This window comes from Podarcis melisellensis, assembly GCF_964234715.1.
Source record: "Podarcis melisellensis genome assembly, chromosome: 2".
Classification (NCBI taxonomy): Eukaryota; Metazoa; Chordata; class Lepidosauria; order Squamata; family Lacertidae; genus Podarcis; species Podarcis melisellensis.
Window position 1 is genome coordinate 118,242,806 of NC_138529.1, and position 13,593 is coordinate 118,256,398.

Consider the following 13,593-nt stretch of genomic DNA (forward strand, 5'->3'; position numbering starts at 1 on the left):
GATACAATAATGGCTTTCCACATTGCTCAGAGATTTCTTTCGCCTGCCTTCCCATAAATGAGCGGATCCTGTTAACATTACATCCAAAACTTCATAAATCCATTCCTTTTGTGGAGGAATGCAGGAGAGCCTTCATTTGGCAGATAGAACTATTCCCACAGTGTGTTTAAATAAAAGATTTATTCCAATTCCAAAGGGTCCCTTCTTGTCGTCCATTTCTTTCAGCCACTTACATACCGCTTAACATCATAGTCTCTAAGACTGGTGTGCAGTGTAGTTGAGAAGACACAAGAAAACTAAAACTAACCATGAAATCAGAACAGCTTACTTAAACGCCAGCTTTTTAAGGTCATCACTGAGCACAGGAAGCTCAACAAAACTGATCTCAGACCCTATTTTCCAGGGGCAGTCCCAGATTTACCATATTTTTCGTCCCATAGGACGCACCTACTTTTTTGGGGGGGGAAATAAAGGAATTTCCCCCCCTTTATTTCCCCCCAAAAAAAACCAGGTCGGGGAACAGTGGGATGGCGGCGCTGCGCCTCCCCGCTGTACCCCGAGCTTGTGGGGCTGGCCGATGTCTGCCCGGCGCGAGGGGCGCTCTGCTTCAGGGTGCCCCACGCGTCGGGCAGCAGGCTGCTATCCGCAGCGTGGGGAGCCCTGCGGGGAACTCCTGCAGGGCTCCCCACGCTGCGGATGTCTGTCCGGCGTGTGGGGCGCTCTGCTTCAGGGTGCTCTGCCTGCCGGGCGGCAGGCTGCGGACACCTGCGCGAAGCACGGGCATCCTCCAGAGGGCGCCCCGTGCTCTGCGCTGCCGCCCTCAAGCCTTGTGCGCCCGGGGGGAGTTCCCCCCGGTGCGCAAGGCTTGCTGACACCTGCGCGAAGCACGGGGCGTCCTCTAAAGGGCGCCCCATGCTCCGCGCTGCAGGCTGCCGCCCGCACCGACACCTCTCGCTCTCCAGGCTTCAGCGAAAGCCTGCATTCACCCCATAGGACGCACACACATTTCCCCTTCATTTTTGGAGGGGGAAAAGTGCGTCCTATAGGGCGAAAAATACGGTACATTGATCCTGGAATGTCCTTAGAAAATCCCTATTTTCATCAGAGAAATGTTGGGCGGTATGGAGTTATGCGACCCCCTGAGCCAAGGAGATAAGTAACTATACAACCGTTAGAAGGCAGCCCTGTATAGGGAAGTTTTTAAAAAGGTTTTATGTTTTTATATATATTGGAAGCAGCCCAGAGTGGCAGGGAATTAAGGACATTATTTTCATTGGAGAGATGTTGGAGGGTATGTGATCATAACTGGAAGTTTCACACAATTGTCACATAGCTCCTGATGGAGATGACTGCTTTGAAGACCTCCTTGATCGGGCTGGAATACAAGGAATCAGGCAGTCCTAAGAATATACTGGATCCAGGTTCTTAATACAAGAACCTTTACCTTTTCCCAGCGGGCAACCAGTGCAAGCTTTTAAACACCAAAGTTACATGCTAGCAATAGTCTGTCCCCGCCAATGAGACAACCAAGTAAAACATATACAGCTGCACCTTGGAAGTTCAACTTCCAAAACGTTCGAAAACCAAAACACAGCTTCTGATTGGCTGCAGGAAGCCGTGGAAGCCCCATTGAACGTTCGGCTTCCAAAAATAGTTTACAAATTGGAACACTCCCAGGTTTGCAGCGTTCGGGAGCCAAAACGTTCGAGGACTACGCTGTTCGAAAACCAAGGTACGACTGTATTGCAGATACGGAACTGCCAGTATTTATGTTCATCTGAGCTATAACGTCCCCACAGGAATAGCCGATTTTATTTTTCCACCATGTACGAATGGCGTTTGCATCATTTTCAACAAACACGGATAATATTGTGACTTCTGCGGTGCGAGGTACCAGCAATACAAAACATTGTAAACACTTACTTTGGGTGGTGTGCAACGTTAGTCCTGCCCAAGAGTAGACCCACTGGAGTTAGTGGATATGATTGGGTTCATTAATTTCAGAGGGTTTACTCCGAGTAGGACTTAGTTGAATGCAACTCTTTGAGATTAACATAGAGAGAGATGTTTGGCCCATTGCCAGTATAAATATGTATATTTCCAATGAGGAGACGGAAGACACGTCTCACACAGAAGGGCATCTCTGGAAGACATTTCCTGCCTATAACATCACTACCAGTCAACAAATACAATATTGAGCTAGATGGATCAATGCTCTAACTTGGTATAAAGTAGCTTCCTAGGGAAAAATAAATCTTCTTAAAATTTACCCACCAATTCAGCTATTGCTATTGATTTAATTCTCTTTGATATGTCAGCAAAAATTGCAAGCTCGCTTCTGGACCACTGTGTTGTGTCACCAACTAACTGAAAACAAAGATTGCTTGAGAACTTTAATAAGACAACGCATTTACAGATCTCTGCCATGGTTGCAAAACAGCTACAATCAAACCTCGCTTGTAAGCTGTTCCAGTAGCATGTTTGGCTTCCGAAATGTTCCAGCAACCAAGGCACAGCTTCCGATTGGTTGCAGGCCACGTTGGACGTTCAGCTTCCGAAAAACATTCCAAAACTGGAGCATTTACTTCCAGGTTTTCGTCATTCGGGAGCCGAAGCATTCGAAAACGGAGGCGTTTGGGATCCAAGGTTTAACTGTATTATACTCGAGTTTGACTTTAGAGCAAAATTTATCCCTCTCGAATTCCTTTTCATATGTCCACGGTAAGGATTTCAAAGGAATCCTGGAACTGCTCATCTCCAAGCTCTTGTACGATTTCCCCCGAGTGCGATTTTTGTGTGTGACAAGTGAGATGAACCTTCCGAGTGAAGCTCTTTCCACACTCCAAGCACTGATACGGTTTCTCCCCGGTGTGGATTCTCTGATGACAGCGGAAGTTTGTGCTCCTATTGAAGCTCTTTCCACATTCCAAGCATTGGTACGGTTTCTCCCCGGTGTGAATTCTCTGATGACAAGCAAGGTCTTTGTTCAAGCGAAAGTTCTTCCCGCATTCCAAACACTGAAACGGCTTCTCCCCGGTGTGGATTCTTTGATGGCAAGTGAGGTCTTTGTTCAGAATGAAGCACTTTCCACAGTCCAAACATTTATAGGGTTTCTCCCCTGTGTGAATCCGATGATGAGAGGTGAGATATTTTTTCTGGCTGAAGCTCTTTCCACACACCAAGCACTGGTAGGGTTTCTCGCCTGTGTGGATTCTCTGATGACAGCGGAGGTTTGTGCTTCGAGTAAAAGTCTTTCCGCACTCCGTGCATTGGAACGGCTTCTCCCCCGTGTGAATGATCTGGTGATAAGCAAGGTCTCTGTTCAGACTGAAGCTCTTTCCGCATTCCAGACATTTATATGGTTTCTCCCCATTGTGGCTTCTCTGATGGTTTGTGAGACTTGCACTCAGTCTGAAGCTCTTTCCGCACTCCAGGCATTTATACGGCAGCTGTCCGGTGTGCGTTTTGCTCTTTTTGCATCTGTCTCTTTCCGATGACACCTTTGGGAGTCGGTCACGATTATGCCGCGTTTCCCATTCGCCGCCTGCTGTAATGAAGACAGGGGAAGTGGTAAGAGCTTGGGGAAGAAATTGAGCCTCCATTCACCAAGCAAACAGAATGACACTTTGCAATAAAATTTATGAATGTTAGAATGACGTTGGTTTAGAAATTATGTGGTTTCCAGCCAGAATGGATAAGTAATAAGAAAAGAAGGGCCAAAAATTAAATGAAAATTAAGGGAAAGGATTTGCTGAACTAATAAAATAGAAATTGGAATACAGAGAGGGGAGGTATGAGGAAGTCGGGAAAGTAAGTTATATGAAAAAAAGGGATTGAAACTATACTTGTTCTTTATTTTTGTCTGTTGTTATTATTGTTTCGTTTTGTCTTTATATAACTTTTGGAAAATTTAATAAAAATCTTTAAAAAACAACAGAATGACACTTTGCAATAAAGGTCATTGCAATATACGGAAGGCAAATTTTCACACATTCTGTTGACTGGCGTTTACTGGCAACTGGCATATATTGCAGGATGAGAGTCTAGATGACACTGGGGGTCCCTTACAATTCTACAATTCTATGATTGTAACTTGTTGTTTGGGGGGGCTATTGGGTTGTTGTTTTTATTGTGTATTTTGTGGTTTTATATCTTGATTTTATTCTGTGGACTGCCCTGAGACCCCTGGGTATAGGGCAGTATGATGATAATAATAATAATAATAATAATAATAATAATAATAATGAAGTCCAACCCCCTCCAATGCAGGAATCTTTTTGCCCAATGTGGGGCTTGAACCCACATTCCATTAGATTAAGAGTCTCAGGCTCTACTGTCAGGGAAGAGTTAGAAGTTTCCAGTTTATCCGAGGGAGAAAGCATTCCCCAAGGGGGGAAGGAGAGCAGTGAATCTAATAGAAGGGAGCAAGAGGAACAGCAGGGAGGGACCGGCTGTTCCCAGGAAAGGCAAGGGTTCAGTTCTAGCTCAGATTAGGAGGAGGGGAGATACAGGCCAGCTCTAGCCAGGAGGGTAGGAAAAAGAGCGGGAAAGCTAAGGGAAAGGTGCCTTCGCCATTTTGAGAGCGGCTGGTCACGGAGAAGCAGAGCTCAGAAGGTATCTGAAAGAAGTGACTCTGAGGAATAATAGTTAAGAACTGTTTATAAGATTATTTTGTTAATACACAATAAAAAGTTATAAAAGAACAAGAAGCGTTTGTGTGGTGATCTGAAGAGGACAACGACCAGGCCTGACATCTACCAACACAGAGAACGGTCCTCATGATGTATATGGAGCCCGTGTGGTGTGGTGTAATGGTTAGAGCAATGGACTCCAAGCCTCCTGAAATTTCCTGCAACTGGAATGCTATAAACCTAAGAACTGAAACTATTAACAGACCTGTATGAAACAACTTTGCATTTACAGAGCAAAATATCCCCTTGAATTACATACCCAGCACATGGAACCTTACGAAAGGACAATACAAGTGGACTCTCCGTGCCCTAACCACAGCAAAAAGACTGATACTGATGAATTGGAAAAATAAAAATGCGGCTCCCTTCTACGATTGAATTAAAGACTTAGACAAACTCGCAACATACAAACAACTTGCATATAAACCCAGACTTGCCATTGACAAATTCAATGATATTTGGAATTCATTCTTACAACTACTGTAATAGGTCTGAGATCTGGTGAAGTACAATAACGACCTTGTAAAATATACAGTTTGGGGTTATTTCCCCCCCCCTTATTTCCCCTTCTACACGGGTTCTGCTTCTCTTCTTCTTTTTCTCCCTTTTATTTACGTCTCACCATGTTTAGTGCACATACACTGTATTTTTTTGCACCATAAGACGCACCTAGTTTTTAGAGGGGGAAAGCAAGGAAAAAAATATTCTGCACAGAGCATGTAAGCAGCTCTCGCTTTTCTTGCTTTAAACCCTTCCGTCCCTGCTCCCGCTTCGCTGAGAAGCCAGCAGAGCAAGCTGCACAGCTCTCGCTGAAGCCAGCAGAGCAAGCGCGGTAGCTGCGCAGCCCCTCTTCTGCTGGATTCCCAACAAAGCAGGATGAGGGACGAAAGGGAGCCCTTAGAAGGGAGCGTTGAGCAGAGCCTGGCAGTAGCTCTTGCTGGCTTTTGCGGGAAGTGGGGGAAGCGACAGAGGGCAGCCTGTCAGTCCCTTCTCCCACCTCGCGGAAAAGCCCCCAAGAGCCGCGCTCCCTTTAAAGAGCCACACGGAGCATGTGTGCGGCTCTTGGGGGCTTTTCCCGAGGAGGGAGAAGAGACTGACGGGCTGCCCTTCTCCTTCCTTGGGAAAAGTCCCCAAGAGCTGCACACATGCTCCGCGTGGCTCTTTAAAGGAAGTGAGAGCCAGTGTGGTGTAGTGGTTAAGAGCGGTGGACTCGTAATCTGGTGAACCGGGTTCGATTCTCTGTTCCTCCTCATGCAGCTGCTGGGTGACCTTGGGCTAGTCATACTTCTCTGAAGTCTCTCAGCCCCACTCACCTCACAGAGTGTCTGTTGTGGGGGAGGAAGGGAAAGGAGAATGTTAGCCGCTTTGAGACTCCTTAGGGTAGTGATAAAGCGGGATATCAAATTCAAACTCTTCTTCACTGAGCAAAGCCTCCTACCTGCATTCGCTCCATAAGATGCACACACATTTCCCCTTTTTAGGAGGGAAAAAGTGCGTCTTATGGAGCGAGAAATACAGTATGTACTTTTTGAATGTTCAATAAAGATGTTTTTTAAAAAGAACATAAAAAGTGTCTGTTGGATTCAACAGCCTGTTCTCACAGTGGCCAAAGGATGTCTGTCAGAAGCCCGCAAACAGGACCTGAGGAAAGGGCACTCTCGCCTCGCAGGGTTTCTAGCAACCAGTTTTTGGTAGCACCACTCTCTCCACGCTGTGGAAGCCGAGCAGAGCCATTATGGGAGTCTTCTCCATGAATGCTGGACCTGGATGAAGTCTGTCAGAGACCTGGGTTCAGCTCCCAGCGCAGACAGCATGCAGAGCCGAGGCTGTTTTTAAATGCTTCCCTTAAAATGATAAGCTTGCAGTCGTTGAATTTAATGTGACTTACTTCTGAGTAGACATGGTTAGAACTGCACTACCCAAAATATGGTTGGAGTGGGGAAATGTGCAAAAGAAATTACGCGTTCCTTATTTTCCCAGCCAGGGAAATAGGGGGCCTTACCAAAAGAGGCCACCATCCCACAATTCTCCTCCATAACTTCCCTGTGCAGAGCTTTCTGGTCAGGATCCAGCAGAGGCAACTCCTCCTCCGTGAAAAACACAGCAACCTCCTCAAACGACACTGGACCCTGGAAAAAAAGATAAATGTTTGCTGCTTTATAGATCACATAAAATATGATCTACTAGCTGAATCCAAAAGCCTAATCCAGGAAAGGCAGCTGCGGGTGGGGAGAGACATTTGCAGCCTTCCTAGCAGTGGAGACTGGTCTATTTTGGAAAATGGGGTGCTGCCCTCCCCAACATTCCCAGTCTCTCCTGCCTAGGTCAGTCAAAACTGAGGTGGAATAGCAAATCAACCTCCTCCTCCTTAGTCCCAATGTTGCCCCTTATAGGACTTAGCAGGGAGGATGAAGAATTAGTTGGAGCTGCCCGTTATTGACTCTGCCATCACCGGCTGTTGGGCTCCCTGCCTTCTACCCCATATATATAGTTTTAAATTTAACAACAAGAGTCTCCTTTACATTTGTATCTTTCATTTCGACTTCCCTCCACTCCTTCTCTGGTTACGTAGTGAATTTGTTTAATTAAACTGTACCTTCCCCAATAATGTCTTTTAGATAGATAGATGATAGTGTTAGAATTCATGCTCCATGATTGCAGTCATGGGATTGTTGTCTTTCACATGATGGTACAGTGGTACCTCGGGCTAAGTACTTAATTTATTTCGGAGGTCCGTTCTTAACCTGATACTGTTCTTAACCTGAAGCACCACTTTAGCTAATGGGACCTCCTGCTGCTGCCGCACCGCCAGAGCACGATTTCTGTTCTCATCCTGAAGCAAAGTTCTTAACCCGAGGTACAATTTCTGGGTTAGCGGAGTCTGTAACCTGAAGCGTATGTAACCTGAAGTGTATGTAACCCGAGGTACCACTGTATATGTTTTGACTCCACAGAGTGGGAAGTAACAGAAACAGGATGTTTGTGTTACTGTGTTCCGTGAAGTGGGACTATTGTCCTTTGTTCTTTTTCTCTTTGCTGTCTGATGCTAGAGAGAGAGGGAGCCATGCTGCAGTGCTCCGTGTGTGTTTATATGTAAATAAAGTAGATTAGCCAAAATGCTGAGTTGCTGTGGTCTATTAAGCAAGTTGTGCAAACTCTGCGGATCCCTAAACGGCACCGGTCGCTGTGATGTTTGGGCAGAAGAAAGCTTATGAAGCTCCTGAACGAACGACCAGGAGGGCAGGAACATGCCAGTTGGGCAGGTGTCTCTGCCAGGGTCCTACTCGAGTGTAGGCTGAACTCCTGACAGATAGATGAGAGATAGATCCTTTCCTCCCAGCTGCTTGAATTTATAATAATGCTGCTAATGTATTTAGTTGTTTACAATGATTCTTTTAAAAAAATCTATGTAACATCCGCTTCCTTTAATAAAAACACTTTCTTCTTGATTTTTAATAATAATAACAATATTAATAATAACTTATTATTTATACCCCGCCCACCTGGCTGGGTTTTCCCAGCCACTCTGGGCGGCTTCCAACAGAATATTAAAATGCAACAGTCTATAAAATATTAAAAGCTTGCCTAAACAGGGCTGCCTTCAGATGATTTCTTATCCCCATATGTTTTGCCATTTCTGCATATTCCATTAATTTTGCCTGCCTCTATTCCTTGGGTGGGACGGTATCTTCCTTCCATCTCTGCAGATAAAGCATCCTGGCTGCTGTGCTTGCATACATAAAGACAGTGGTACCTCGGGTTAAGAACTTAATTCGTTCTGGAGGTCTGTTCTTAACCTGAAACTGTTCTTAACCTGAAACACCACTTTAGCAAGAGCACGATTTCTGTTCTCATCCTGAAGCAAAGTTCTTAACCCGAGGTACTATTTCAGGGTTAGCGGAGTCTGTAACCTGAAGCGTCTGTAACCCGAGGTACCTCTGTAGTTTCTTCCGGTCTTTTGCTATATCCTGTCCTATTATCCATCAGAGAAAGGCTTCTGTTTTTTTTTTTTAAAAAACGCCCACTAGTCCTAAGGGGTACCAGCGACCACTGCGTCCTCGTCTGCAGTTTTGACAGAAGCAAAGACTCAAAGAATTGTAGAATTGGAAGGGAACCCGAGGGTCATCTAGTGCAACCCCCTGCAATGCAGGAATCTTTTTGCCCAACGTGGGACTTGAACCCACAACCCTCAGATTAAAAGTCTCGTGCTCTACTGACTGAACCATGCAGTTAAAGAGAAGAAAAGAGATTCATTCTAGGCCTAAGGAGGCAAGAGGGGTGGGACAGACGCAGCCAGCGATATTTCTCCATACCGGCTCAGCTCCTGTGTCTGCTGCTTCTCCTCCAGGACACAGAAGAGTTGACCGAGTAAGCATTTCTGGTATCGCTCCATCGCCTGTCAGAGACAAAGATGAAAGGAAGTCGGTAGGAGGTGCTCGTCTCTTAGCTCAGGAGGCTTTGCGTTGCTTTCTTATTTCTTGTTTTCCTTCCCTAAAAACTAGGTGTGTCTTATGGTCCGGTGCGTCTAACAGAGCGAAAAATACGGTGCATGTGGGTGCTACAAAAAAATATTTAGCTGTTGCATGCATTTCTGGATGTTTATACCCATTTTACAGGTCGGTGGTGTGGAAACAACTCTCTCCCCATCTGGGCTCTTAGACACAAACATACCAAGCTTTTCAGGATGATGGCATTTCTGAGGCTGGAGACAAGAGTGTTACCCCATTGAAAAAGAAATAACAAAAGATGAAAGCAACCCACAGATTTACAGTCGTACCTTGGAAGCCAAACAGCTGAGTTCCCAAACATTTTGGCTCCCAAACGTCACAAACCTGGAAGTCACTGTTCTGGTTTGTGAACTATTTTTGGAAGCCGAACGTTCGACGGGGCTTCCAATTAGCGGCAGAAGCTTCCTGCAGCCAATCAGAAGCTGCATTTTGGTATTCAAACGTTTTGGAAGCTGAACGGACTTCCGGAACGAATTCCGTTCGACTTCCAAGGTACAACTGTATTGTATGATCAATAGAGGCAAGTCCACCTCCTTCTCCCTTACCCAGTGACCTCTGTCCAGTGCTCAACAGAATCCTCTCCGCCTCAAAGAAATCAGGAACTGCTTGTCCAAGAAGAACTTTGACCTGGAAGAGGAAAGTGTATTCAAACAGAGAATGGGGAGAAGGATTGCAAAAAGAATGCAAGAAGGCATATTGAATGATTTCTAGGGAAAGTTGGGGATCAGTCGAGTTTTTACGGATTCTCAGCACCTTGGAACTACCAGGATGAAACTCTCTCACCTGTTGCTCTAACTGCCTCTTCTCCTCCGCCTGGCTCAGAAGGAAACCTTCGGCCAGGGCCACCGCCTGGGAACTGGTCTCCACTCCACATTCCCTGACCCAGTTCTCCATCTCCGGGGGGAGGACAGCCAGGAACTGCTCCAGGATCACCAAGTCCAGGATCTGAGTCTTGGTATACTGCCCTGGCTTTAGCCAACGACAGCAGAAATCGTGGAGTCGGCTGCAAACCTCTCGGGGTCCCTCGGCCTCCTGGTAGCGGAACTGCCTGAAGCGCCGGCGTTGTACGTCCGAGCTGAGGGTGTCCTCCTCCTCCAGGTTTTTCAGCTGTGTTCTTTCCCAGAATTCCCCACTGATAAGGGGGCCTTTTTCTGCTCTGCGAGCAGCTGAGTCTTCTTCTCCCATTGTTGATCTGTGCTCCAAGGAAGCCTCCACGAAGGCTGAATGGTGAAATCTGCCTTCTTCTGCCAAGGCCTGTCTCCAGGCAAAGACAGACAGAACTGGAGGTTCCACCACGTCCTGCAAAGCCAAAACATTTGTTTACACAAATTATTGCGCTGTCAGAAAAGAAGGATTTATGTGGATGACTCCAGTCAGCAATCAAGTTTCATTCTAGGAGAAAAAGCAAAACTCGAAGTGAAGCTAGAGATTGGAAGAGGAGGCTGCTCTGTCTCAAGGCCACAAACCAAAACCTTCAATCTGGTTGTGGGTGAGAAGATGCAGCAACTCTCCTAGTCACGCAGAAGGATCAAGTATTTATTCTCTCCTTTTCTTGCTGTTCCTCTTAAGTCCCCAGCCCTCTTTTGCCGTCGCTCCTCCCCTGGAACCTCATGGAAACATAAAAAGTCAAGTATTCTGTACCATGACATGGGCAGGTTTGCAACAGTGTAAAAAAACACAACGTTAAAAATCAGTTAAAACAATTTAGGAGCTGAAGAATTGGGTTGATTGTTAATATACTGATAGATATACAGTGGTACCTCGGGTTAAGTACTTAATTCGTTCCAGAGGCCTGTTCTTAACCTGAAACTGTTCTTAACCTGAAGCACCACTTTAGCTAATGGCGCCTCCTGCTGCCGCCGCGCCGCCAGAGTCCGATTTCTGTTCTCATCCTGAAGCAAAGTTCTTAACCTGAAGCACTATTTCTGGGTTAGCGGAGTCTGTAACCTGAAGCGTATGTAACCTGAAGCGTATGTAACCTGAGGTACCACTGTAATCTGCCATATACCAGGTGTTAATGGCCTAGAGCAGCTTTTCTCAACCTGTGGGTCCCCAGATGTTGCTGAACTACAACTCCCATCACCCCTAGCTAGCAAGGCCAGAGCTCAGGGATGATGGGAGTTGTAGTCCAACAACATCTGGGAACCCACAGGTTGAGAACCGCTGGCCTAAAGTAAAAGAGACACCTGGGGTGAAATGGGGGGTGTCCTCTGAATTCTATTGGGTGTAATTGTTGTTGTTGTTGTTGTTATTATTATTCAACAAATTTGTATAACGCCCTATACCCGCAGGTCTCAGGGCGGTCACAGCATAAAATCACAATATAAAAACACAAAATCGATTACAGTGGTACCTCGGGTTAAGAACTTAATTCATTCTGGAAGTCCATTCTTAACCTGAAACTGTTCTTGACCTGAAGCACCACTTTAGCTAATGGGGCCTCCCGCTGCCGCTGCCACGCGATTTCTGTTCTCAACCTGAAGCAAAGGTCTTAACCCGAGGTACTATTTCTGGGTTAGCGGAGTCTGTAACCTGAAGTGTCTGTAACCTGAAGGTAACCCAAGGTAAAGGTAAAGGGTAAAGGGACCCGACCATTAGGTCCAATAGTGGCCGACTCTGGGGTTGTGGCGCTCATCTCGCTTTACTGGCCGAGGGAGCCAGTGTGCGGCTTCCGGGTCATGTGGCCAGCATGGCTAAGCCGCGTCTGGCAAACCAGAGCAGCACACGGAAACGCTATTTACCTTCCCGCCAGAGCGGTACCTATTTATCTACTTGCACTTTGACATGCTTTTGAACTGCTAGGTTGGCAGGAGCAGGATTCGAATCGCTGACCTTCTGATCAGCAAGCCCTAGGCTCTGTGGTTTAACCCACGGCGCCACCCGTGTCCCTTAACCCGAGGTACCACTGCATTATTTATTAAATTTATACCCAGGGGGTTTCAGGGTGGTTCACAGAACAAAATCGAGATATAAAGCCACAAAATGCCTAATAAAAATAAAAACAACAATATCCCCCCCATAATGAAAACAGAAACAAACCCGCCCCAAAATATGATCCCTCCCCAGAACATTTTAAAAGAGCATTGAATGCCAATGGAGAGGGGAATGTCAATGCCACCCCACACCTCCCTATAGGGGGACATGCAGAGGGGTCTGTCCCATGCCAATGCCCACGTCCCTATGGGAATAAAGGGGGTGCCTGCCGTACCCCACGCCTCCCTATGGGGTGAAGCCATGCATCCCTGCACCCCCAACCAGCGGATTCCTCCACCCCCTTGACCCCCCACCTGCCCCGCATCCCCCCAAAGCCCAAGGGGGGAGAGAGGGGGCCAGAGCAGGGCGACCCACCAGAGCCAAGCCCGGCAGGGAGGCGCCCAGGCAGCCCTCGGGGAAGACAAAAGCCATTTCCCCCCTCCGGGAGGAGAAGGAGTGGGAAGGCAGGAAGGAAGGCGCGCCGCCAGGAGGCGCCCTTGCACCCCCGCCAGCGCCGCCCTTTCCTCTCCCTACACCCGGAAGAAGCTGCCTTCCGCTCTAGGAATCGGGCTCCGCTTGTTTCCCTTAACCCTTAGACGGCCACTCGATGCTGCGAATAAAGCACACGCGGGGGGGGGGGGGCTTATCCTTTGGCCCAAACGCTGATCTTAAATATGATGGTTACTTATTTATATATTTATTATTATTCCCCGCCCATCTGGGGTATAATAATAATATTATACCCAGCCGTTACTGTATTATTATTATTATTATTATTATTATTATTATTATTATTATTTCCCACTCATCTGGGTACGTATAATAATAATAATACTATACTCCAGTTGTTCTTATGATTATTATTTCCTGCTCATCTGGGTACATATAATAATAATATACTCCAGTCATCATCATCATCATTATTATTATTTCCCCAGCCACTCTGGGCGGCTTACAGGACATAATAAAGCATCAAACATTAAAAACTTCCCAATACAGGTGTCTTCTAAGAGTTTATGCAGTCCTAAATTGCATACCCTCCAACATTTCTCTGATGAAAATAGGGACGTCCCATTCCATAATAAGTTTACTATTTATGCCCCAGCCATTCTGGGCGCTTTCTAATATATATAAAAACTTTATAAAACAATAAACTTTTTTCTTTCTTTTTAAACCCCTTCCCTATACAGGATTGGCTTCAGACGGCTTGGGGGTCAGATTACTCCATACCATCCGACGTTTCTCCAATGAAAATATGAACATCCATGGGCGTCTCTAAATCAGGGATGTTCCTGAGATACTTGAAGGGTTGGAATTATGTGTATTTGTGGGTTTTTGGGGGTAGCGTGGGCTCTCCTGGGGGCTCTGGGTAGTATTCAACTAAGTCCTTCTCAGGGCTTTTGTTCTTATTTTTATTATGT

The 13,593-nt window shown here is 46.3% G+C and overlaps 1 protein-coding gene across 3 annotated transcripts; it reads right to left on the reverse strand.

Moving 5' to 3' along the window:
* Positions 1-1,066: 1,066 nt before the first annotated feature.
* Positions 1,067-12,709, reverse strand: LOC309364678 (uncharacterized protein). Of its 3 annotated transcripts, none has more exons than XM_081902434.1 (6): positions 12,548-12,709; positions 9,983-10,498; positions 9,745-9,826; positions 9,005-9,087; positions 6,694-6,820; positions 1,067-3,547 (listed from the first exon to the last, which is right to left on the reverse strand). In XM_081902434.1, the coding sequence occupies exons 1-6, from the start codon at positions 12,602-12,604 to the stop codon at positions 2,709-2,711; spliced, it is 1,704 nt and encodes a 567-aa protein (XP_081758560.1). In that variant the 5' UTR covers positions 12,605-12,709; the 3' UTR covers positions 1,067-2,708. The 3 variants fall into 3 exon arrangements, with proteins under 3 accessions (XP_081758560.1, XP_081758559.1, XP_081758558.1); XM_081902433.1 differs by having other exon boundaries at positions 1,067-3,544; positions 9,730-9,826; XM_081902432.1 differs by having other exon boundaries at positions 9,730-9,826.
* Positions 12,710-13,593: the final 884 nt, after the last annotated feature.

Bases quoted from the DNA above. Each gene is read 5' to 3' on its own strand.
- LOC309364678 (XM_081902432.1), bottom strand. From the start codon at position 12,604: ATGGCTTTTGTCTTCCCCGAGGGCTGCCTGGGCGCCTCCCTGCCGGGC. The intron at 9,827-9,982 runs GTGAGAGAGTTT...TTCCTCTTCCAG, and splicing joins AGAGGCAGTTAGAGCAACAG to GTCAAAGTTCTTCTTGGACA. The intron at 6,821-9,004 runs GTATGGAGAAAT...CTTTTTTTCCAG, and splicing joins CAGACACAGGAGCTGAGCCG to GGTCCAGTGTCGTTTGAGGA.